We start from the raw sequence: 22933 nt of genomic DNA, 5'->3' as shown, positions 1-22933 counted from the left end.
AGTAGCAATACACCACACCACATTACCTCTGTGAAGTCCTTTATGGCATAACTATTTATCCTGGGCTCTGTGAATTTAAACGATGGCCTTGTTAAGAGAAAGAGAGGGGCAAAGCACAAAAGCAGCAGGGAAGAATAAGAGAGGAATATACTGTATACGCTAGCCAAGCTCAAAGGCCACAGCGGTCAGCAGCCACTTCGTTATGAGTTTGAATAGTCTGACATGCACAAACAAGAGTGTGTTAACCTTGAGCGAGACTGAGGGGAAAAGGGGAGCGGAGGGTGGTGGTAGTGGTGTTAAAGGCCTAAGCAGGTGTGACAGTTCTGAAAGCTTTCACTGAACAAAAAGGTTTCACTGGCCTCCTAGCAATGCTGAGCTACGGCTGACCTCACTGCTCTCCAGCGCTGGCAGATAGAAGCTGTGTTTGTAGTAGAAGGGAAGCACAAGAGATGAAGGAAAACAAGCATGCTTGTATTTACATGAAAGATGCATATAAAATAATAACAGAGTAAAAGTACAGCATATGTTCTCTAATTCAAAACAGATCATGAGACTATGCCAGGATTGTCTTGTAACTGTGACTAATAAATAAACATGTAAATTAACTAAACTATAATCCATAAATCAAAGGATGTGCAACTGATCAAGTTTGCGTTTACAGTTTTAGTATTTGGCCACATTAATACTGTCCAAATGTTTCACCACCAACCCATGAAAGTAAAACATCTTCTATTTTCCTCCAGTGGGGGGCAGCAAACATTATATTATGCACTGTGCACCATTCCTTCAAAATGTACCACATATATGAGCCCAGAAGCTTATGCAAACGTTTATGGATGTCTCCAAGAACCAAACAGCATATTAATTAATGCATAACAGATTTATATTTACTGGAATAACACAGATCATTTTTGTATGAGGACTACACCACTAATATTGTGTATCGGAATCATGTATAAACTGATGCATATACATGTATTCTGGAAGAAATATGTGTGTGTGTGTGTGTGTGTGTTGTATGTATTTGAAGAGTTCAGATACAAAAGGCTCTAAGTGCCGTTTGACATTTTCTTCTAAAAAGAGCCAGGTTCCTGTGTGTAGGTTGAGTAAATTCACTTTAATGGAAATGAAAAGGTTCTGAACACTTTTTCATCTGAACTCTTCACATATATATATCTGAAGAGTTCAGATGAAAAAGTGTTCAGAACCTTTTCATTTCCATTAAAGTGAATTTACACACACACGCACACATATATACACACGCACACACACACACATTTTTTTCACTTAATGGGACTGGCAGCCCCAAAGCAAATGCATTTTGTACAGACTCTACAAACCAAAAACTTTCACATCAAAGTGGGCGGTCCCATACATCTCATCTCGTGACGTAATTTCCGCTAGCTCAAGTCATTTGCGCTGGTCTCGAGCTGTTGTTCATCTGTTTCTAGCCGCACGCCGGAGAACAGGAGTCATCGCTACTCAGTAACTACAGCCGCCACCGCTCGTGTGTCCGCGCCTCGTGTTACCTCTTGCAGGAAGTGGATACCGAAATAGTTTCGCCGTCGGACGTTTGGTTTTTAAACCTTCTTTAACTAAGAAACTCAACATGGAGAATGAGAACAAATACCTCCCGCAGCTGCTGGCGGAGCGCGACAGCCTGGACGCGTCGTTCACGCACGCCACGAAACTTATAACAGCAGGTAAACACCGTTGTTTTGTGAAAACGATGGAGAGGAGGCGTGGAAATCCAACCCGGGAACTTTTTGCGATGTAGATAAATCGTAGTATTATATAGAGAAACGCTGGGAATGGACTGTAGTCTTTCGCGGGACGCAGGGCGACCGTTATAAAGTCTCGCTTCAGCGCGCGGGGGGTGAGCCTGGCACGTGCTGCCGAAGCCATTTTCCGCGTGCAGTTAATGCCTTTTCACTCCACTTTTGCCGGATGATATAGTTTCTTTGTACCGGTGTCCATTTAAACCCGTAGTGCTGTAGAGTTTTACCCCCATCATCCCTTGGCGGCAGTCCCGTTTCCGCTCCAGTGCAGCGGTTGGATTGGGTTTAACCGCTGTGCGTTTATCGAAGTGGAAACTTTCGAACCAGATTACGGGGTTCATGCAACTTTACCATAGTATTTTAGTCTTTTAATGTTATTAAAATTAGATAACACTTCAATAAGGTATAAAAATGACTGTGCCGTATTAGAATGGCATATGCATTAGTAGTTTTATTCTTATATAAAGATGTGCTCTCCTTGTTTGTTTGTAAGGAGGGCTCTGTATTTAAGGGGGTCAACGTGGCGTTTCTTTGTACGCGTCGAGTCCCAGCCTACATGCACTTATCGTGTTTGTCTAGACTGAAAGATCTGGAAAGCTTTAGATGAAATCGTCCAAGACTGTTCAAATGAAATTGAAGACGGCTGAATGTCTTAAGTTTGAGATTTGTCGTAGTAATAAAAACCATGTTCCGGACCATATGTGCCTTTAGTGTAGGAAGTGTTGCATCTGGAGATTAAATGGATTTTTTTTGGTTTAGGAAATGTATTTTCCTGGCCTCGTTTCACCACGTCTTATATCATCAGTCTAGTGGGAGGTTAACTGTATCTTGTGGTTTATATTAGCAGATCAGTTCCTTAAGTTACTTTTGCAGAGGCATGTAAATGTTCGTTGTTTAGCATCAGACTTGCAGTGAAAAGCCCTTTAAAAAGCTGAGGCTATTGATTGATGGCGTCTGCTGCCAGTGTCTTTGAGGCAAGCACTTTTCTTTGCAACCTGAAGCAAACATTTAAATCTCAGAAGTACATTTGGCTTTGATGTAAAATGACCTGGAAATTGCTAGAGAAAATGTTCCAGGCCTGTAAACATCAGTTTCTAATCCAGACTGTGTTAAATGATGCAAATGTAACCATGTAGGTTAATGACTAATGATTAGTGATGTCCATTTTTAATTTTAACATTTCGGACCCTGTTGTCTGATGTGGAAATCAAAACTTGTGCAAATGTTTCTTGTGATTGAGTTTTGTGATGCATGCAATAGCTGGTTAAGCAATGATTGAAGTAAAGTATGGTCAAATATATCAAGTTGCTCTAGTTTTTACATTTAAATGTTCAAATCTGATGCCTGATGATATATTTTTTTGTGCCTTTTTTAGAAATTGAGAGGGTTGAGAAAGGAGAGACTGACAAAGATACAGAAAGCTACCTGGACCTCTTCACCCAAAAAAACATCAAACTGAAGGAAAGGGTTCTCATACCAGTCAAACAGTACCCAAAGGTGAGTGTCACTGTCGTATTCAGGAATGCACATACTGTGCCGGTTTACTTGATTACTTGTGCGCTGCTTCAGATCTGGTGTTGAATGAATGTGTAACACCTTAGTGGAAGCAAAGGTCACCTAAGGATTCTTGAGGAGTGCAAAAAATGAAAGGAAAGTAGAACTTATTTCATGGCAAGAATTGCATTAGTATTGGAAAGCACTATTAAAGGAACACTCCACTTTTTTTGGAAATAGGCTCATTTTACAACTCCCCTAGAGATAAACAGTTGAGTTTTACAGTTTTTGAATCCATTTAGCCGATCTCCGTGAAAAAATCGCAACTTTTCATTTTCTGTCGGTCTTAGTGCACGATGTAACTACAGAAGAGTCAAGTTTTAAATAAGAAAATTATTGAAACTCTTTAGTCATTTTTGATGACCAAATGCTAATGGTCTAATCCGATTCAATGATTTATGCTAAGCTATGCTAAAAGTGGATTCAAAAACGGTAAAACTAAACCGTTTCTCTCTTGGGGAGTTGTAAAATGAGCCTGTTTCCAAAACAAGGTGGAGTTTTCTTTTAAGGAGCGAAATAGTGGGTCTGGTCTCACCAGAGGCATTTTTTTGACAATTTTGCAAACATTTGATTGTTGAAACCTGTGAAAGGCCTGTAATCTGTCATGAAGAGGCTTAAGGTATTTTCTAAATGCATGTTTTTGTGCGTGTCCTGTGATAGCGTTCCTGCCAGTGGCGATCAGACCGTTTGATTGAGTCCTCTGTTGTTTTAGAGGGAGTAGCAGTGTTTTTCTTTGACCTTGTATGCTTGTTTATTCTTTAAAGTTTGCTTGGTAGATGAGACTAGCTGAAAGTAACATTTTATTTTTCTCCACGTCCTCCCAGAATCCAGTCTGTAGCGCTTTTTTCTTTTAGTATTACAACGATGTCAGATTGGTATGCGAGTTTTGCTTGATTGATTAGGCTGCTCAAGTCCAACTGAAAGTGCTGTTTCTCTTTAGAACTGCTTATATTAAGCTTTTGCTTAGATTTGATTTAAAAAATGGGTTGTCCTGAGGATGTGCATTGTGTGGACAGTGTATGTCTTAAAGGCAGCAAATTATGTTAGATCTTTGCTTATGACTTGACTTGCACCTGTCAGCTGCACACAAATTAATTTAAACGGCAGACTCTTAGGTTCTCTCTGCTGAGTTACTTTGATTTTTACATGTTGGACTTAGCTCTTTGCTTTTTTTCGAGTGGCACTCCTCTTTGGTGTTTTGTTTTTTTTTTCCTCCCATTTTAGCCGAGTGTCCTCATGCGTGTGTTCCCAGACTGCCTAATGTTACACCTTGCTTTTGTGTCGAGCAGTGCACGACTCTGGCCTTTGATCGTGGGGAAGTCGTGGCCTAATGGATAGAGAGTTGGACTCGTAATCCAAAGGTTGCGGGTTCGAGTCTCGGGCCGGCAGGGATTGTAGGTGGGGGGAGTGAATGTCCAGCGCTCTCTCCACCCTCAATACCACGACTGAGGTGCCCTTGAGCAAGGCACCGAACCCCCAACTGCTCCCCGGGCGCCGCAGCATAAATGGCTGCCCACTGCTCCGGGTGTGTTCACTGTGTGTGTGCACGTTGGATGGGTTAAATGCAGAGCACGAATTCCGAGTATGGGTCACCATACTTGGCAGTATGTCACTTCACTTCATGTCTATGCATTCCATTTAATCTAGTCCTGTTCAGGAAGATCAAAACTATTGAGCTTTTAGTCCTTTAAAACAAGTTCAGTCAGGCTAAGTGAGGCACTGTAGAGTTCTTCAAACGATGGCAAACTTTTTGACTCGAATTTTCCACTTAATGTGGAAAATCAAATCGGGGCCGCATAATGTTAGAGAATTTTTTATTTTTTTTTTTAATTCTAAATTGACACTCACTACTCTACCATGTATACTTGTACGAACATGGCATTTCTTCTCTTGTGCCATCTCTACCTATTTTTATGAGCACTTTATGACACACAGACGTTGGATTGGTGTACAAGTCTATGTATAAGACACATTTTATCATTTCATTCAGAAATAATGTAAAATAAACGACACGTTTACAAACATTAGAAACATGTTTTTATATTCCCTACACTCCACAAAGTCCTGTAAATTTAGCAGTGTTCAGAATAGAAAAAAGAACGAAAACATAAGTAAAAAACAAACACAAATTATAGTGGCATTCACCATAAACATATTATAAACGCCTAGCCTTAAATATTTAAAGCGAAACTGAAACTAGCGGCGTGGTTGCTGAAATATGCACAATTTAAACTCGCTTGCCTTTTCTCATTCATCACCAATCCTGATGTGTGCGCTTTGCGCTTGACCTTGATTGCTTTATATAAGTCACCTTGGAAATTACAGCACGTTTCAGATAAAAAAACACGATTTGTAATCCAGAAAAAACTGTACTATATCCATTTTCATAAACGTGTGTGGAAAACAGCAGAAGAAATCATAACTTTGCAAGACAAAACGACAAATTATTTCCATGTTTTCCCCACAAAATGACAGCACCCGTGAGCAGGAGGATAACACTGACATTTGTTCCGATACTGGAAAGTGAAAACTTTTTTTAATAATTTTTAAAACAGTTCCAATACAAGGCATTTTTCAAAACAAATGAACACTTTCACATTTTTAAAACGTGTAACTTATTTACTATTGTGCCAGTTTTGTAGTGTATATAGCCATTTTGACGTTTTATTTTGTATTCGCTGTGCGGCTTGAATGCGGTGTCCGTCAAAAATAGACGCGGCGCCTGTCTTTAGTGAAGCCGCGTGGAGAGCCGCTTCTGAAACGCACCGCGATCGACTGGAGCGGCGGGATGGTGTAAATCAGGGGTTATATACTGCACTACAGGCTACAGCGCCATCTATTGGATTTTACTGATATTGCATATTGGAACAACTGCATCACGGACTGGATGAAAACGCCCATAGTTTGCCCACCTCTGCAGATTCTTATTTTTTTTTAAATCCCTCACGGGCCGCCACAGGAGTGATAGTGGGCAGCAGATGGCCCGCGGGCCGTAGTTTGGACACCCCTGGTTTAATATTTAGGAAAAGTGGGAAGTCGTGGCCTAATGGTTAGAGAGTCGGACTCATAATCCAAAGGTTGCGGGTTCGAGTCTCAGGCCTGCAGGGATTGTAGGTGGGGGGAGTGAATGTCCAGCGCTCTCTCCACCCTTGAGCAAGGCACCGAACCCCCAACTGCTCCGCGGGCGCCGCAGCATAAATGGCTGCCCACTGCTCCGGGTGTGTGTTCACGGTGTGTGTGTGTTCACTGCTGTGTGTGTGCACGTTGGATGGGTTAAATGCAGAGCACGAATTCCGAGTATGGGTCACCATACTTGGCAGTATGTCTCTTCACTTTCATATTTAAATTTTCTGTTACTTTGTGCAGTTTAACTTTGTTGGGAAGATCCTTGGACCGCAGGGGAACACAATCAAGAGACTGCAGGAGGAGACTGGTGCTAAGATCTCTGTGCTGGGGAAAGGATCCATGAGGGACAAAACCAAGGTAAAGTGTTATTGAGGTTCGTTTTAAAAGTTTGAATGACTGTTGTAAGAATGACTTGTACCAGGGGCACCCGCTTTTGTTGCAGGATTTCTAAGAAGCTGTAAAGTCTCTAAATGAATAAAAAAAATTATACTAGGCTATTTGATACTTAGCATTCTGGTTGTCTTGCTATGTGAATGAAGGTTAAATGACAAACTAAGGGTAAACTGGATTTGCTGAACTACTTTGTCTTTCAGGAGGAGGGCTTGAGGAAAAGTGGAGAGCCAAAGTATGCACACTTGACCATGGAGCTTCATGTGTTTATTGAGGTGTTTGCTCCTGTTCCTGAGGCATATGTGCGCATGGCTCATGCCATGGAGGAGATCAAAAAGTTCTTGTTCCCTGTAAGTACTCAGGAATCTGCTCCAGATTCAAGAAGGGCAGCCCAGAGATCATGTTCATTGCAGTGAAGTGCTGATATTGTTTTGTCTAAGCTTTATGAATTCCAAATGGGCCCTTGTTTAAGTCCAAACCGCTTGCGTTGTTGTATTGTAACTCCACTTGCTCTGCCTGTGGCAGCAGATTAATATTTAATCTGATAAATCGGTTGTTTTCAGGCTCACTTCTGTGTCAAAACTGTGACTGAAAGGTTTCACTAAAACAGTGTCAGACCTGCCAACCTGTATGCATTTTGCGTAGTTGGCACGCATTTTGACCTCAAAGTACGCAGGTACGATTTGTCACTTTAAACTACGCAAAAACCTGGTGACGCCTTTGTGCAGCACAAAGCAATCAAGCAACAGTAATGAAAGGGCACTTCGACCAATCAGAGCGCTGGCTTCATTGCCCATCTAGCAAGTGGGATGATTGACAAATGCGTAGATTTATCATTAAAAAGAGACCGCAAAACAAAATCCCGCTCTGACTCGTACCTTTTTTACTCCCACCGTCTGATTTCTTAAGAGGACAGTACACGCGGTACTTGCAACTAAGGTAAACGGGTTTGGGTGGATGTGGAAAGTTAAAATGTTGAGTTAACTTAATCCTCTGAAGTCGACGTGATCGCATTGATATTCTAGACGAACTGTGAATAGAATAAAAGCACACATTCATATTCAGTCAGATCTGCTGCGGTTTATTTGTTCATGTAGCTGCACTCACTGAACAGCGTCCTAATATAGCGTCCTAATATTCGGGCTTTTAGTCCAAAAAAGTGCACATACTTGGATAAATACTGATATATTTGAGAGCTTTGCCCGTGTCTAATAAACCTTTAAAAAGTCTTACCGGAACATTCACATCTGCGTTCGCGCAGCAGCTGACAGAGCAGACAGTTACCGTGTTTGGGTAACAGCTTCACAAACAGTCTTTTCAACTACAGTATTATTTCTGTATTACAGTCATTCACAAGTTAATAGTTCAGATATAAACACTGATGTTTATGGTAGCGATCAAAGTAGACCTTTTGAAAGTTAACTGGCACTTCAAATAACGTTTGTGTCGATTGCATTGTTTCGCCACTATGTGGCAAAAAGTGACTTAAAAAATGTATTTGTGATTGAATCATGAGATTTGTTTAAAAACGCTGATTCATCCAGTAAAGAAACAAGTGAAGTATTTATGAGCGAGACATTAAATCATTCATTCAAACCACTTTTTCATAATTTTAATATGAACTAAATATATTAGAAATACATATTAATTTAAATGTTTAATAATTTGTTCAAATTAAACACTTTTAAATAGACTGCAGCAATAATATTTTGTCACACATTATTTTGTTTCGTGGGAGAATCGTGATTCTCAATTTATCCAGAATCGTGCAGCTGTCGTATGTGACTGAGTGCAGACCTTTGGGAAATATCTAACATGAATAACGTTATCCTATCACTACATAATTTTCAAGCTAGTTTGCCTATTCACAAGGCATTTAAGTTGGCAAAGTAGTGTAAAGTTATGTGCTCGGTGACCGAAAAAAAACATGGCATCAGATGAGGACACTTACAGGGAGAGAGAGAGAGCAGCAGACCTAAAAAGAAACCAAAAAGAGTCCATGCCCCACAGCAAAGGTTGGCAGGTCTGCAGTGTTTCCACTGTAAATGACTTTAACCTTTGTGCCCTTTGCTAATGGCCTCATGTGAGCTATGCAAGCCTAGGTTTCTCCTCATGCTGTCGTCCAACTCTAAGCAGCTATCATTTGCATGTCCTGATGTTCTTTTGGAAAGTGTCATGTTAGTAAGCAATGTGCCTGTCTCACAGGACATGATGGATGAGATTTGCCAGGAGCAGTTCATGGAGATGAAGTTCCTAAATGGTGGTCAGGAACATGGGGCCAGAGGCCGAGGTGGGCCACCAATCAGAGGCCGTGGAGGTCTTCCTCCTCCTGGAGTACCCAGGTATCCACACTAATGCATGCACCTTTTTAATAGACTAATTGTGATACTATTAGTTTGAGCTGGATTTGAATTCAGATTCTAAAACTTGCAGAGCTTAACACTTTTTACCTTTGCAGGGGTCGTGGTATGCCCCCACGTGGTGGTCGTGGAGGACCCCCTCGAGGTGGAGTCGCAAGGGGAGCACCTGCAGGTAGAGGAGGACCATCAGCCCAGCCACCCAGAGGAGCAGCTTCCAATCGTGCCCGTCCACCCGCCCCTGCGTCTCAGCGGATGCCCCCTCCACCACCCCCGACCCAAGACTCATATGAAGAATATGTATGTTTCTTTATTAGATATTTTTTTAATTTACTTTGAAGATGTTGAGCGCACTAGTATCTTCAAAGTTTATGCTGCTGTGGATTTAATTTTTTTCTTAATTTTTTCAGCCTTATGACGAGAGCTACACAGAGGCAGGCTATGAATCCTATGACAGCTACTACAGTCAGCCACAAGCGTAAGTTAATAGTACTAATTATTATTATTATTATTGTTATTATTTTTGATTTGGTACTTGGAAAGTGCAAGTTTCCTCAAAGCCAAGTTGATCTTATAATTACTGTGGTTTATGGAGGCTTTTTGGAAACATCCCAGTGTCTTAAAAGCGCAATGTTCTTGGCTTAGTTTGTTATTTTAGGAAATTCAGGCCAGGTTCTCTTATGTAAGAGTTGTTCATTTGAACAGTGTTTGTACTTGCATATTTTTTTCAGAGAACCAGAATACTATGACTATGGACATGGAGAGACACAGGAGGGCTATGAAAACTACAGTAAGTTTAGTTTTCTCCTCAAACCTTCATCTGCTGTTGCTGATGGTTTCAAACATTTATTCTAGTTACTTCAAGGGTGTGGACAATGTTACAATTGATAACCCTGGTGTTACTGAACAGAACAGTTCCTGTTTTTCGAGATGGTTATGGAAGTATTACTACCTACGAGTAATGACCAATGTTACATTTATGTATTTGGAAAAAAAGCCCGTCACACAGGCTGTGTCTGAAATCGCATACGGTCTAGTAGGCATTTGCTTAGAGACTGTTACTGTTAAAGAAGTACATTCTATTTGGTATGAATATGGCTTTTTGAATACTATGAATTTGGCTATACTACACTTGTCAGGTACTTTGACCTACTATATAGTAGGGAAGTAGCCATATTTTGATGCAGCACATAGTTTGATCCATAGCATAGATGTTTACATTTTACTTTATACTTATTTCATTACAAGTGTCCTACCAGCAATGTTTTGACTTATATTTTAAACAATTCTTGTAAATTTGCATTTATAACCATTCTAATACAGACTTGGTGGGGCTTTTCATTTATTTTCATTATAGCTTTTGGTAAGCTATAGTTTGCTTGCTGTTGTTTTACCCACTTGCACCGTGTGTTTGCTTCCATAGCTCAAGATGACTGGAACGGGACCCAGCGCCCTGCTGGTGGTGGAAAAGCTCCTGCTCAGAGACCGACTAAGCCTGGGTTAAGGGAACACCCTTATGGACGATACTAAGTCTGATTAGTGGAACGCCACCCAAGCGTCGCCATGACAACTGTCTCCCATGGCAGCTCACGCTTTAAGCTACCCGACAAAAGTAATTGTCTGTTTGTTTTTTTGGTTTTGTGTTTTTTACTGCGGACTTTTTTAAAGAAACTCAACAGAACGGCATTTGAATGCCTCAAGAATCAACATAACCTTTAGAAGGATTAGAGTTTAAACATGGCTGTTTTGTTTTTTGTTTGTTTGATTTATTTTAGTTTTTGGCAATATCTCTTCTTCTGCTCATACCTACCCTTGCTTTTTTGCATTTGTCGATGGTAAACGATTGTTCCAATGATTGGAAAAAGTATTTAGATGAAAGGTAAAGCCTAACAATTGTACAGCCACTTTTTATGTGTTTTAGGACGCCACTTTAATTTGTGTTACCTTAAACTCTGCTGAGGTGCAGTTGCAGATTCCCATGTAGGCTACATTTCAAAATTCTGTTTAATACTAGCATATCAAAAAGACACTAAACGTAATGTTTGTTTTGTAATAAGGAGTATAAATTACTGAAATGCAAAATGTCTTTAATGGTATTTCCAACAGCCATTGATTATTCCTCATTTGATTTAAATAGTCTTAAAAGCTGTAAATGTAGATTTAGGCCTCAATATTTTTCCTTGTATCTTTAGAGTTTTGAAATATAGCCCAATTAGACACTGTTGAGATGGAATGTCCTCAAATCCTTAATTTGTTAAAATAATGTTACTTTTTAAAACTGTTCTGTAGAATAACCCATGTTTGGCTACTTGTGTTTAAAAGGAAAAAAAAAATCATCAAACAAGTCAGATTATCTTGGATGGCACCATGCTATATAAACTGCATGCACAAACTGCTTAAAGGATTTGGACAACAATCTCCACAAGGGTCATCTCTTTCTTATGTAAAGGGATACTGCAGCTAAAACCGACTCTATTGTACATAATTTAAAAAAGGAAAAGGAAAAAAAAAACCCAACCCACATCCAAACTGTACTTTACTGCCATTTAGTATTTGTATCCTCTCCATAAAATGCAGAATGACTTGTGTAAGCTTGCCTAAATAGGTTACTAAATCTGTCCAAAACATGTTTTGCAGCAGATGTCAATAAAGCCTAGATTGTTTTTTATGAAACTTTAACCTGGTTTATTTTTCTTTGTCTTCATAAAATCTGAAATGGCCTTTTAAATAACTCATAACCTTCAGTTCCAACCTTTCTTGCTCTTCAAAAACAGATTTTAAATTTAAAACAATGCATGTAGTCTGAAGACGTAAACTACACTAAAGGAGTCTGTTTAAAGTGTTTGATTTGACAATTAAAAGCACACCTTTAATGTTTCTCTCTCTTTTTATACTTAAAAAGGACCCTAGAGGTAAGACCTGTGCTCTTTAAAATAACCTGGATAGCTTCCTAATGTCTATAGAGAGAACTAAAGAATTCGATGCTTGGGTATGTATTAAACTTTTCTTGAATGACATTTTATTTTTGGTCTCTCTAAGAATGGGAAATGTATTACAGCCTGAAAAAATTTGAATTTAAAAGTTAAGTTATGCAGGGGCCATATTTGTCTAGACTGATGCAAAGACAAGCTGGCTGCTTTTAGTAAAGAGGACAGGAGAGGACTGTTAAACTTTAAGTGCATCATTGTAAAGGTAACCCTAACCCTAAATTTGTACGCGAGTAGTGTTACATTTATATACTTAAAACTGTTTGGTAACAGCGTGCAATGATTTAAAAGATTCAATCGTTTAAAATTATAAAAGTAAAGTGGAAAAATATATATATACAAACACGCAGTAATAGATTTTGCTTATAATATTTCTGTACTAACATTTCAGAGCAGAATTATAATGCAACTCATGCTAAAAGTGCTCAGTGTCAAATCTTGATCCATCTATGTTTGTAATGCTGCTCCTGTTTTTTTTTCTTTTTTTCTTTTGCGATTTAATTGTTTAACGTATTGAAAAACTCAAATGTCCTACCGGAAAAAATTACCTGGAAAAGCTTGAGTTGCATGACTCAAACTTGGCAGATTGCATGAGCTTCCTCAATACAAAATAGTTTATCATTGCAATGTTTGGTTGTTCGCTCATAGCATTCTCTCTTCCCTAGGTTGTGATGCCTAGAAATTCCTGGAAATGGAACATTTAATCGAATGTCAGACCTCTCCTCAGGTCAGTTATCTTTTCCCCTGAAGCTGCAAACATGTATCAATGCTTGTCCATTAAAAAAAGTTATGTTACTTTTGTTTGTTCTTCGTAGTTTTAGTCCATCTTAGTTCTGATGAGTCAAAGCTTTCCAAATCTGTATGTTCTGCAAGAAGCGCTAAATGGCTTCCACTATATTCTCAGCTTTGTAATTACTGGTAGCTCCAGTGGCTTAATGTGATGAATGGACTCCCATCATGGAAGATGATTTAGATTTCTCAGTTGTATGTTTGCTCCTCCCTCTTGCTTGCTTTGCTGATTGACTTGTAATTCTTCTACAGGAAAAGGCAAGCGTTTATTCGCAGTGTAGGAGCAATCTTACCTTTGAACACCAGCTGCCTTTAAGGAACCATGGACAGTCTGACTGAACGGCTTCTGAACAGTGTGGAATGGCAGAAATCGATGGTCATGTCGGCTAAAGTTTGAACCAGCAACCTCTTAATGGGTTAAAGTGGAAAGTCTTGAGTTCTTGGTGTTGTTTATATTGGCTCTCCAGTCGTAACGCAAGGTCATTTTCTCTGTACTGAAAGTTTCGCTTTACTCTTCACCTCAAGTGCTTTCTAAGCACACTTTGCTTGAAATGTTTATTTTTAAATTGACTACTTCTGCTCATGTTGGCCAAGAAATCATTTTAACAAGCTCGAAAAATTCTGTCCGGGCTCTCCAGACATCTACCTCAGACAATACTCCAGTGCTTTATTCTGCAAGACAAGCATGTCTTCCCCGGTTCCTTGCTTGGAGGAACGTACATGCTAATTTGGAGCGGTCTGGCCCCTATCTCTTAGCACAGACTTTGTCCGTTAATTGCCATGGTAATTTTCATCTTGCTCTTGAGTAGATGTGTTTGAATGGGTTTATGCTGGCGGAGCTCTCTTGCAGTTTGTATGAATCACAAATTAATCTTGCATCTGATGAACCAAGCACAAAAAGCTCCAGGGTTTTGCAGCGTAACGTAACTTAACGTAACGTAAATTAAATCATACTAACGTTTTTTTACCTTCTGGATAAAGGTCTTTCTTGCCCTAATTGAGAGCTTTCCGTAAATTCTGCTTTGTTTTCTAATCCTCGCTGTGTTTCGCACTGTGCATATGTATGTGTTTGTCAGTGTATATCGCTGTAGCTGCCATCTCTTGCTCATTCCCCCTCCCCTCCAGCACACATAGGATTCGAGCCCGTCATTCTGACCAATTACCGCCGCTGACAGTGTGTCTGTCCCCCCGCAGAGCAGCCACTGGTTGCTGACTGGCTAACAGGACTAATTCTTTATTGCATTAGAGGCAAATCAGTCCTCGGCACAGATTTTAATAAGAATTAGCCACCGCTCAAGTGCCATTGAACAGTTTGAAATGGGTGCGTGTGGGTACGAGTTTGACCAGTTTGTATGCAGGCTTCACCGTAATGAGAAATCGCAAAAGCAGATAATGGAAATATTAAATTTTCCAGACAGATGCTTAGGGGGTAAAGAAAACTACTCTCCAGGAGGGGGAAATGTTCAAACCTACTGTGTGCACTTAATGGGTCTTTGTTTACTCAGTCATATGTGTTTGCGTCGGACGTGGCCTACAGCTGCTGGGAGAATGCCTCTGGGATAATGTGCAAGGCATGTGTGGCCATCTGAAACTGGGGGATTGTGGCTTGGTAGCTCTTTCCTCTTAACACACATTGTGCATGCTGAAAACAGGAAGCATGGCTTTGCGAATGCAAATGAAATTCAAAACTCTTACACCACTGACTGTCTTCCTGCATGGCTATTTTGCTAGTGTCACACCTAACTAGTACACACACTCCAGGGAGTCAGGGTTTTGAGTGCACGGGGAGGAGTTGTGATGGTTTCTGGCTCGCATCCTGGAGAACCGTGGCCGCTGGCCACCTCCGTTAGTGTGAAATGCTGGTAATAACTAAGCCTCCTAAAGGTCTCTCTCAGTGTGCTGTGATGAAAATGAATTGAATCCATCCATGTGGAATCTGGCTTGAGTAATCCGTAGCCCTCTAGGACTAAAAGTTGGACACCTCCACCTTGGCTGTCGCTGAAGTAACATTCCATTGCATGTTTTCCAACATCCACATAAGCAGACGCACCTAACACAATGTCAGGAAACCATGGGAATTGCTTGGGATTAGTGATGAAATATAAGTGCCATGAGTCTGTGTTCTTTTGTTTTCCTAAGGAGATTGAGCCTGTATTCACAGTGCAGCTAAACTGGATTTGAGCTTATTGAAGTACCTAGCTGTTGGCCTTATCTCAGTATTCGCAAACTAAAGCTTTTGGGGTCAGAGAAACCGTTTGGTGACTTGGGAGCGGACAGACTTTTTCTTTACATTTGAAAGTCATTCAAACTTTGTTTGGTAGTTGATGCATCCAAGAGCACTCGCGCACAGCCTGCATATTACGTTTGACTACAAAGAGAATACTTAACTTCACAGATGTTTTTACCCGTTTTGCAATGTCAAAAATAAAAAGAAACTGAATTCAAGAATTGGCTCCTAAGTGTCTCTTTCAAAGTTTGTCTTCATGTCTCTTGATAGCTTGTTCTCCTCAGGGTTTCAGAATGGACTCTCAACAATGGTTTACAGTAAAATATATCGGTATAAAATATGCAGTGGTCTAACTTCTTGAATGCTAAAGAAAGAAGCAATGGACTCAATCAGCTACCGTCTTTATCAAATATTACTGTAATTTGACTTCATTTTCATTGTAGGTGTCAGTGGCTCGCATGTCTCCTGTTTTTTGTTTTTAGCCATGAAACCTTTGTGCTTTAAAGCAAAGGTCTTCAACTCTGTTTCTGGAGACTTACTGGTCTGCAGAATTTAGCTTCAATCCTATTCAAACACACCTGAACCAGCTAATCAAGGTCTTCAGGATCGTTTGAAAATCTATAGGCAGGTGTGTTGAAGCAGGTTGCAAATATACTTTGCAGGATGGTTGGGATGTATCCAAATCCACCTGCTATTCCAATCCAAATTTTAGCTCCAACCTCAGTTAAACACACCTGAACCAGTTAATCAATGTCTTACTAGGCATATTAGAAACTTCCAGGTAGGTGTGTTGAGGCAAGTTGGAGCTAAAATCTGCAGGGCAGTAGCCCAGGACTGAGTTTTAACACCCCCTTCCCTATACCCTCATTAAGAGTTCCCTAGATTACAACACTAATATAGTCCATCGAATGAAAACGAGTGAGTTGGGTAATTTAACCTTCTGGGAATACAATAAGAGTTCATGGGTGTTCTCAATTGGCCAGCCATTGATTGTACGTCGGTTGTACACTTGTACATGAGGTGCATTATGGGATTGAATGAGTACACTCTATAATGTCCACAATGTTTTTGACATCACTATAAATAGATGTAGTTAACCCTTAACTAGTTCACTATAAAATGTTGACGAGGAGCAGGGTTGAAGACTTCTGAGTAAAAAGAACCTTTATGGTTAAGCTCTATGAATAACATCTGTTACATGCCGATTACCACAGAAAATCATGCTGGCTCATACCTCTGACTGTAAAATCAGCAGAAATGTGTTTGCAGTGGATGTATGTGAGGCAGCTGTTGTATGGATTCCCTATAGACTTCCATTGTAAGTGCAAGCAACATTCAGACAGTCTGTGTAATAACTACTTGTCCTGCTGGTTGCTGTGCTGAGCATGTTTTGAAACCAATAAGGATGAATAAGATGTGCATCATGCGGCCCTCATGAATAACTGAAGACTACCGTTTAGACTTGAATACTTTTAATGCACAACAAGGATGGGCTTTCATGAGCTGGGCACTTAGAAAACTATGTTTAGATCAAACCTTGATGTAAGCAGGGTCTGTTGAGCAATTGTGGTGTTTTTAATGGAATGTGTGTTTAATATGAGTGCGCTCTGATATCTGGTGCAACAGATAAGAATCAATGAGACATGCAGGGCACTACACAGCTTGAAGGGAAGTAGGCGCCGGTCTGCCTTTCGGCTGTGCTCAACAAGCATTAAGTTCTAGAGGAAGTATCATGTCTTAAGGTGTCTTCACACAGTCAAGTTATGAATGCTCTGTGCCTGCTCAGTATAAAGATGCCGTGCTGCATAAAATCCAGACTAAATTAGGCCTTCTTCAACCCACCTCATCCCTTAGTATCAAAGTATTCAATTGTAATTTCTCATGTAAATGCATTCATGCCATCTGTGAGCTATATTAAACAGTCTGTATAAAACTACCAAAATGCCACTTCAGAAACCCTTCTATGCCACATTTGCACTGTAAATTTGGCATTATTGGTGATAAACTTGGTGTTTCAGAAGAACCTTTGCATCGAGTCTTCATGTATTTATAGATGAGTAATTGCTTCCATCCTTGTGTTTTCAGAGCATAGTTTGGCAAATCTAAATGACTAAAAAGGAAACTGTTCTCATTTTGACCTACAACCCACGCCGACGGTACAAATCCGCCCGCTCTCATCCTTCCTCTTCACTGGTCTGCTGCCAATATGTTTGCTCTGAGTGAGACTGAAATGGCAGCAAAGCCTCAGGAGCATTTTCATGTGGAAAGTTGATGCAGTTTATGTTTTTTATCGTTAGTGCTTCCAAGTGAATCAGCCTCCTCAAGCTAACCCCGGAATTACCTTTTAACGATCATTTCTTGTTGGGAATGTAGTTTAAACGGTCTGTCACAGGTCACTGCTGTGGACTATGCTGACATGTCCGTGCACGCTGCTTCTCTTCTTTCCTGTTCACATGGAAACCCTGGGCCTCATTAGCTCACGCACTTGACTCCAGACCCTTGTCTGCGCTTCTACGGGAGTGAATCCCTCGGAAGCAATTTAGGGCTCGATATAAATCAATTTTTATGTTAAATAGTTGCCTTGGAAGGAGGTGTAGGGGTGGGGAAGTGTGCGTTTTACTGAGCCGTAGGCTTCCTACACGTCCCTTGTGCTTTAGTCACAATGCTGACCACCGCAGGCTGTCTCTGCCTTCCTCTCTCTCGCTCTCTACAGGTCTTAGTAATTCACCTCGCTTGCTCATACTCTCCTGCCAACCTGCAGTTTTCTTCCTCTTCCTCTCTCTGGTCTCATGTTTGACCCTCTGCAGTTGTTGTGCCTTGCCTTTGGCTCAGCTCTAATTTTAGTAGGATTGAAGAAAGTCTAGCAGGGGGAGGGCGAGGGGTCTTTCTGCAAGACTCAGACTTCCAACCTAATTACCCATCCTGTTACCTCAGTATCAGCCTCCCTGCAGCAAACCCAGCCAGCGGACGCAGCGGTGACTCAGTCACCTCTCCATAGATCAGAGCTTTTCACTGAGAATAAGGGTCGGATTCCATTGCCATTTTGGTATTGGAGCGTCAATTGAAAGCGTAAATTGGAGGTATGATGGATATTTTATTGCATACCCATCAAAAATTTAAAAGGAGACAAATAGAAAGTGAATAGATGTATTTTAGATGCATTCAAGAGAACAGCGATCTATATGCATAATTGGCGTCACAATGACAGCAATTTGTAGTGACAGAAAATACATTCCAATAAGAGCTACCAATCTGAGGCGACGTGCAATAGTGACTGTGCTTGATGCAGCAATGTTACATACCCGCAACAGTATAGAATGACGCCAGCAAAACCAAGGTCATGGGTTCGATTCAAATTATATATGTATAGCTTGAATGTAGCGTACATTGCTTTGAATAAAAGCATCTGCAAAGGGCAAAAATGTTACATTAGATTTGAATAGCTCATTAATCAAACAATGGTCGGTATATCAGTCAGTCACTAAACCTTATACCATATTATACTCAATTTGTCATCAGGGAGACTATTGGTCTAGCAATTTTAGCCTTATTTTCCCTTTTGCCTAAGGAGAACCAGGATACTGCAGTAAGCTTTTGAATACAGAATTTATCATTCCCGTTAATCTAGATGAGCAGCACTAGTGGTTAAATGGTTTATGTCTGGGGGCTTTGAGTTCAAAACTGACAAGAGAGCTGCTAATTTGAGTAATTTGCATTAATACAGTAGGTAGCTGCAACTTTATTTCATTTTAGTCTGGAATCATCCACAGTGTGCTTTTTAATGATGCTCTCTAAGATAAGCATTACTATTGCTCATACTTTGAGCTTGGGATTTGAACCAATAAGTATTCCAATGAAGTATTAAACATTGGTCCGTAACTGTTAGACTTGGTGATGAGAGGTGTATGTTTGTAATGGCGCCTATTTTAGCTCTGATTTTCCTTTTGCAGACAGAATTAATGGAGATCATGTCAAAAGCCCAAAATTGGAGGCAAATCTGTGCTCATTCACATCAGTGATCACTATGGTTGAATTGACAAGAATATGGTCTGCAATATCTACACCCATATTCAGGTTTGGTGGTGTGAAATATTTTGATTGGAACGTTTTTAAAAAAGGTAACTAGCCAACTAGCTAAATCCAGTGTTTGATAAATTAATAATAATTTGATAAAATAATAACAATTTATATACAAGCTGAGTGTCTACGTTCATACTGTAGCAGGAGGAAAACAGTATGTGAGATGAATACTATGTCAAAATTAATAGTATTTGAAAAGTACCCAGATAACTTACTACTTCTAGCGATTCTGAAGTATGCATCTGATGGACACTTTACAATACACTATGCCATGATGAAGGTAACATTACAAAGCCAGCATGCCAGATGTAGTACATCCAGTAATTCATACTGCTGCTGCACTTAGACAGGGCTGTGTCCTGAGTCCCCTGCTCTACTCTCTCTACACGCATGACTGCGTGTCCTCTCACAGCTCCACATCTATTATCAAATTCGCTGATAATACTGTGGTTCTGGGCCTCATTTCCAACAATGATGAGACCGCATACTTGGATGAGGTAGAGAGACTCACATCATGGTGCTAGGACGACTGTCTCTCTCTGAATGTGAGAAAAACCAAAGAGCTGATCATGGACTTTAGGAAGAGACAGCAGCAGCCCTACACTCCTCTTATGATCAGTGGGACCCCTGTGGAGAGGGTGAGTAGCTTCAAGTACCTCGGTGTAAACATCTCTGAGAACCTGACTTGGACAACACGCATCCAGACACAGGTTAAGAAAGACAGGCAAAGACTGTACCACCTGCGACAGCTGAGGAAATTCAGGGTCTCACCAACAATCCTGAAAACTTTCTATTCAGGGACCATAGAAAGTGTATTGACTCAGTGCATCTCAGTGTGGTATGGAAACAGCTCCAATCAGGACTGCAAAGCACTACAGAGAGTTGTGCGCTTAGCTGAACGCATCTCAGGGTCTGCTCTCCCCTCTATGCAGGACATCTACCTCAAACTCTGCAAAAGTAGAGCTGTCAAAATCTTCAAGGACTCTAATCACCCTGCTAACCGACTATTCACTTTGCTTCCATCTGGTAAGCGCTTCCGTAGCCTGATGGCAAAAACTGAGAGACTTAGGAGGAGCTTCTTCCCCCAGGCCATCAGGCTCCTAAACTCTAACTCTGTGTCATAACATCACATGACTCCATGTAAATATCAAGTTAAATAAGTTATTCATAATTTTTTCCTACCTCGTATTGCTGCTATGTGAATACCCTGTACAACGTTTTTGCACATTCCTTCTTATATTATTATTTAAGTCAACAACATACTGGCCTTACTTATATTTTTTTTATTTTATTTTATTATTTTTAATTTTTTCTACTTTTCCTTTTCTTAATATTTATGTACATTCTGTGTTTTGTATTCTATATAATTGCACTGTCCTTGGAGCGGACCTGACCTACATTTCACTGCTGGTTATACTCTGTATAATTGTGTATGTGACAAATAAAAATCTTGAATCTTGAATCAATTGTGGATGCACCTAAGGACACAAATTGATGGATGAAGTCAGACAAGTAGAGCGTAGTGCTAGAAATGCCAAGGTCTTGGGTTCGATATACAGGGAGCAATTCAAATGCTAAAAATGTATGCCTTGAATGCAATGTACATCACTTTGGATAAAGGCATCTGCCAAATACATAATGTAAAAAAAGTGACTCTGTTCATTTAGATGAATCATCCGAGTGAACTGATTCACGAGTTTTCAATGCTTCATATAAGAGAGTGTAAGAATGGACCACTGAAGTAAGTGCATTAGATTATCCCTTAGATGCTCAAAACATTATCATCAGCTTTTGGTTGTGCTACACTGCTTAATAAAGTAGTACTGAAAATGCTAGACTATTATGAAAATAGCTGAACTACTGTAACACTACTGAAAATGTAGTACTAAAGTACATTTAGTTATGACTTATTTTTGAGTGAACTCTTCCTTTGAAGCAAGCATGAAAATTGAAAGCCTTCAGTTTATTTGCCTTTCACAATGAGAACTTGTATATGGATGCTGCAATACTTCAATACTTTGGACACAGCTAATGTGTTGTTTCACCTTAATTTAACCGCATACATTCCCCTGGAAGACTGCGCATGGAAGCAGTGCCCTGCTTTCACATGACTTGGCTGCGGCGACCCTTTTAATCAATGCTTGGAGCGTGCTAAAACACCTCAAAGCATCGTCCTCCTCCACCGCCAAGGCCAGCGAGAAAGAGGTTTGAAGAATGTACTCTTGGAAATATTCCTACTTTAGGTAATAGAATGTGTCGACTGTTGCTGCCTGGCTTTCTCCCACCCTCTCGAGCTGTCAAACCGAATTGAGTCACATCTGCTCTCTTCATTCCTTTGAAGACGAAGAGATGAGTTTGGCAAATCAACCAGCTGCCTGTAGGGAAAGCCAGCACCTGTCACGAGGGATGTCATTAGCCACCGACTAGACTATCCTGTCTGCATCTCAGCCTCCATCCGTAGCGTTCCTCACTCGTCTAGCTCACCGCGGATACCTGACCCATCATTCTCGGCGTCCCGCTCTCTGTTTTAAGCTCTTTTGCTGGCTCTGCTGTCTCTATCTGTTTTGTCTCCATTTAGCCCTCTCTATCTCTCTTTGTGCAGCGCCTGTCTGACAGGCTGCCCATTTCTGAGTCGCAGCATGGCCAGGCTCACGCTCCCGTGGGCCCGCTCATTTTATTGATCTCTCTCAAGTCTTTTCTGTCCTCGTTAGTGAGAGAGAGCTGGTCGGGGGCTCTATGCTGTAGTACCGCAGGCTTCTCTTTTGCTGGTTGAGAATCCAGTCCAAGTCGTGATTGATGATCTCAGTGCTTCTGCCGGCGTTCAATGAGTAGGTACCCCTGCCCAAGGGTTTCATTCAAGATTCGGGTGCGGGGATGTTGTAGAGTTAAAACCGTTTTGCTGTTTCTCTTGCCTGCGTAACAGTCGGTTCGTCAGATAAAGTGGGCTATTGTGGAAGATAAAGCTCCTTTGATGATAAAATGGCTGCCGGGCTTGTGAGCAGAAGGCCAGGCTTTTGCCTCTGTAGGGATTCTGCCACATGTTCCACGGGTCATGTGTCTGAAACGGGCTTGACCGGAGGGAGGTCCGCCACGATTGTGCAGTGACCTGAATGGAGGGTGTGATTCAAAAGGGGAAGAGCATCGCTAGTTTGCGAAGAGCTGGACTTTGAATTCTCTCTTATTCCCCATCTGAATAAAATAATTAGGAAGATGAAGCTCACATAGAAGTGCTATACTATACTACATGAATGTAAAAAAAAAAATAGCATATACAATTTTACAAAATTAGCATATACAAAATTAAGCCTTTTTTGCATTGACGTTATTTTCATGACAATATAAAAATATAATTAATAGTATTTAAGATTCACTTATGAAATATTGATTTCTATTAGTCACATCAATTAAATGACACTTTTCCATTGAAATGACATTTTTTTATATTTTTTATGATGAAAAACTGAATCTTTAACTATTGTGACTATTATCACTGAGTCAGTGAATGGAACTGGATCAGTCTGATTCATGAATGAATCATTCAGACTGTTTTCTTTTAACTGAATCATTCCAGTTCACTGAAATAGCAGTACTTATCCCATGAACTACACAAGTCCTAGGATGAATCTCAATACTTTTAGTGAATTA

General features: G+C 40.4%; 1 protein-coding gene across 2 annotated transcripts; it reads left to right on the top strand.

Moving 5' to 3' along the window:
- Nucleotides 1–1270: 1270 nt before the first annotated feature.
- Nucleotides 1271–15401, top strand: LOC306885389 (KH domain-containing, RNA-binding, signal transduction-associated protein 1-like). 2 transcript variants are annotated; one of them, XR_013785528.1, is made up of 11 exons: nucleotides 1413–1703; nucleotides 3154–3275; nucleotides 6699–6815; nucleotides 7052–7198; nucleotides 9054–9190; nucleotides 9307–9505; nucleotides 9616–9683; nucleotides 9937–9995; nucleotides 10629–10817; nucleotides 12858–12919; nucleotides 13234–15401. XR_013785528.1 is itself a non-coding variant. In XM_079441858.1 (9 exons), exons 1-9 carry the CDS (start codon nucleotides 1610–1612, stop codon nucleotides 10733–10735), a joined length of 1050 nt encoding a protein of 349 aa, XP_079297984.1. In that variant the 5' UTR covers nucleotides 1271–1609; the 3' UTR covers nucleotides 10736–11883. The 2 variants fall into 2 exon arrangements, 1 of the variants encoding a protein (XP_079297984.1); XM_079441858.1 differs by lacking the exons at nucleotides 12858–12919; nucleotides 13234–15401 and having other exon boundaries at nucleotides 1271–1703; nucleotides 10629–11883.
- The last annotated feature ends 7532 nt before the right edge of the window (nucleotides 15402–22933 follow it).

Source organism: Barbus barbus, assembly GCF_936440315.1.
Source record: "Barbus barbus genome assembly, chromosome: 19".
Classification (NCBI taxonomy): Eukaryota; Metazoa; Chordata; class Actinopteri; order Cypriniformes; family Cyprinidae; genus Barbus; species Barbus barbus.
Note: the sequence above shows the minus strand (reverse complement) of the source record. Positions and strands in the feature narration are given on the sequence as shown.